The 3,130-nt window shown below is 37.5% G+C and overlaps 1 protein-coding gene across 1 annotated transcript in view; it reads left to right on the top strand.

Moving 5' to 3' along the window:
* Positions 1 to 251: 251 nt before the first annotated feature.
* baiap2l2a (BAR/IMD domain containing adaptor protein 2 like 2a) overlaps positions 252 to 3,130 on the top strand; it is a 14,909-nt gene continuing 12,030 nt past the window's right edge. Inside the window, exon 1 of the mRNA XM_046073935.1 lies at positions 252 to 332. Within this exon, the coding sequence (XP_045929891.1) occupies positions 314 to 332 (19 nt within the window). The 5' untranslated portion in view covers positions 252 to 313. The remainder of the gene's footprint in view (positions 333 to 3,130) is intronic.

The raw sequence follows: 3,130 nt of genomic DNA, 5'->3' as shown, positions 1-3,130 counted from the left end.
TGACTGGATTTGACTACAACTTTATTAATGTTGTATAACAAACCAAATCACTGATATATTTGCTCATCCAAATGTAGCCTATATATTTCAATTAGGCTAAAAGAAGCAGCTTGGGGGGGGGGAGTAAGTAAATTTAGCTTGAGCTGTGGCTAGCTGTGGCTATCTCAGCATCTAGCTTTAACTGGACTTTACTGTGCTTTGTTAACTGCAAATTTAACATGCTGTTGTGTTTGTGTGTGTTTCAGCTCTTGCTGTGACAAGTGAGGCCTACTTCAGCGCACTTTCAAAGATTGGAGAGAAGGCTTTTCACACCATGTCCTCACGTTCTCTGGGTATGTGTGACCATGTATTCATGCACAGCTGGGCTTGTGGAATCTAATCATTACTGAGTGGAAACACAAAGAAGCTATTTCTGTATCTACAATCCAGGATGTGAGCATCTTATTTATGGCCATTTATTAAACTTCTGTGTCATTAAGACCAAAGTTTACCCTCAGACGGCACTTTATTACTCCTTTCTCAGCCAGAACACATGTAACGTGTGTGTGTGATTAGGGCAGTCTTTGATGTTTAAGTAAGACATACTGTGAGAAGTTATTGATTTAATGTATTTACAGTATCTACAACAGTCAGGGTGTATAAAGACTGAAATACCTTTACCTATAGATCAGACTGAGGTGATTTGTATTGGGCTCAGGTCAAGTCAAGAACGTTGCAGAACTGTCTGATTAGATTTGTACTTACGGCAACAGTTAGGTTTAAATTTAAATTGCAACACAGTACATGCTTGTCTCTGGTTATCATGTGAGTTCAAGTCAAGGGTGTTTGTAGAGTGGTTATCAAATGGCAACAGGTAACATAAATAATAGATGATGACAGGCAGCGGGCCATGCGCCGCTCACTTAACCCAGCCACTCTAAAGGGTTGAGTTGACGACATCGTCCAAACTGGATAATTAGTCTACTCTTACCCAACAGTCAGGACATGGGTCCCAGCATGCATTTCAGGGACAGTGACAAGTCAAACTTAAGAAGTTAAACATTTACTATATGATGATATGATGAATATGATGTTATGGCATTGTAAAGCTTTTTTTGGGCAATAGTGACAGTAGACAGAGACAGGAAAGGCTCGGGAGAGAGGGGATGACACGCAGCAAAGGGCCTGGGCTAGATTTGAACCCAGGCAGCTGCTACTGCTTTGGAAACATTTTTTGAGATTTTATGAAATATTTAGGTCCCTCTTCTGCCCCTCACTATGTATGTAGGTGCACAGCTATACAGGGAGCTAAAGTTCTAGTAGCATCTAAAGACAGACCTTTTACTGGAGGCAATTGTGAAACTGTCACTACACTATTTGGCAAATTATTTGATGATAGATAATGATAGTTTCCATAAACATCATCATAGATCATAAACATCTAAATAAATGAAAGGCTGTGCAAAAATGAACAGGCACAGGAACAAGGACACTGGATTAATAGAAGCACAGATTAGCTGTCGAGTTATATTGGCCCTCATGTCATGGAAACACTATTAAGAATTACAGCATAGTAATGAGTCAGAACAGTAAAATGCTTAACAGTTATCCCAATAGTAAATTACTAATACAGATAGCTTGCATATTGGCTAGTTTGGTTAGCAGTATACTGATCACAGAAAAACTAAATCAACAAATAATAATAATATAGCCCCAGCTTGTGCCTCTCTTTGAGTCGGGTTAAAGAGGTCAAATTATGCTTTTTGGCTTTTTCCGTTCTATTTATGCATTTTATACATATAAAAAAAACTTTTTCTTTATTGTGTTATATATATTTTTGTGCATGGAATTGGTTTGCAAAGTGAAAAAGCCCAAAGTCCACCTCAAAGGGAGTTCCCGTCTCTCACAGAAAACAGTTAAAACTTTATGGATAAAAGATACATTTGTTACAGATTAATAACTCACCACTCTGAAACTCTTGCTCCAGTCTATGTTGCTAAGCTGGTCGGCAACATGTACAGCTGAACCGAAGCCCTGCTTCTCACTGACCCGCCGTTCTCTGCTTCTGATTGGCTATCATTTAGAGACAAGATGTATCACTCCATAGCTAAAGTGAAGCCTTCAACACAGGATGAAAAGAGGAGGCGCTGTAGCAATGTGCAGTATGATAAAAAATATGGTGTTTTTTGAAAATTAAACCATGTAAATCTATATGTGGAGCAAAGGTTTTAATGTTCTTCACCTGAGAATGACGTGTGTGCGCGCGCGCGTGTGTTTAAACAAGATTTCTATAAAATAATGTATTTTTTTAGGGCTGTCAAATGATTAAAATTTTTAATCAAATTAATCAGAATTTTCAGTGGATTAATCATGATTAATCACTATTTGCAATTACACCTGAATCCTAACCATTTTTTTTTCTGAAATGCATACCAAAAGATAAATAAAAAGACACAGATACATAATTTTCATATTATGTCTGTTTATTAACACAGCCAAATAATTGTTGTTATTCACTGATGTCCAATGGTCTCCTGTCAGGGCGATATGATTTACTTGAGCCAAGACCTCTTTCCTTTATTCTTTTTCGTTTTGATAGAGCTCGTGGATTTTCGTCATAACTGTGGCTCTTGACGGTGGCCTATTGGATGAGTCTTATAATAATAATAATAATAATCCTTATTTGTAGAGCACTTTTCAAAAACAAGTTACAAAGTGCTTTAACAAGTGTAAAGAATAATACAAAAAAAAAAAAAGATAAGAGCATGAAAATTTAATATAAAATTAGTAAAATACAATAAAATAAAAGGGATAAAATAAAGTCAAATAAGATCGGGAAAAGCTCTCCTATAAAAGTATGTTTTAAGAAGGGACTTAAAAGAGTTCACTGACTCAGCCGACCTGATTTCCTCGGGCAGGCTGTTCCAGAGCCTCGGGGCCCTGACAGCAAACGCTCTGTCCCCTTTAGTTTTCAGTCGAGACTCTGGAACAGACAACAGACCTCTGCCCGAGGATCTCAAGGTACGTGCTGGTGCGTATGGGACTAAAAGGTCAGAAATATAACAAGGCGAGAGACCATGAAGAGCTTTAAAAGTGATCAATAGAATTTTAAAGTCAATTCTAAAACATACTGGGAGCCAGTGTAATGAAG

This window comes from Micropterus dolomieu, linkage group LG02 (assembly GCF_021292245.1).
Source record: "Micropterus dolomieu isolate WLL.071019.BEF.003 ecotype Adirondacks linkage group LG02, ASM2129224v1, whole genome shotgun sequence".
NCBI classification, from domain to species: domain Eukaryota; kingdom Metazoa; phylum Chordata; class Actinopteri; order Centrarchiformes; family Centrarchidae; genus Micropterus; species Micropterus dolomieu.
This window is presented reverse-complemented; position numbering and strand designations above follow the sequence as displayed.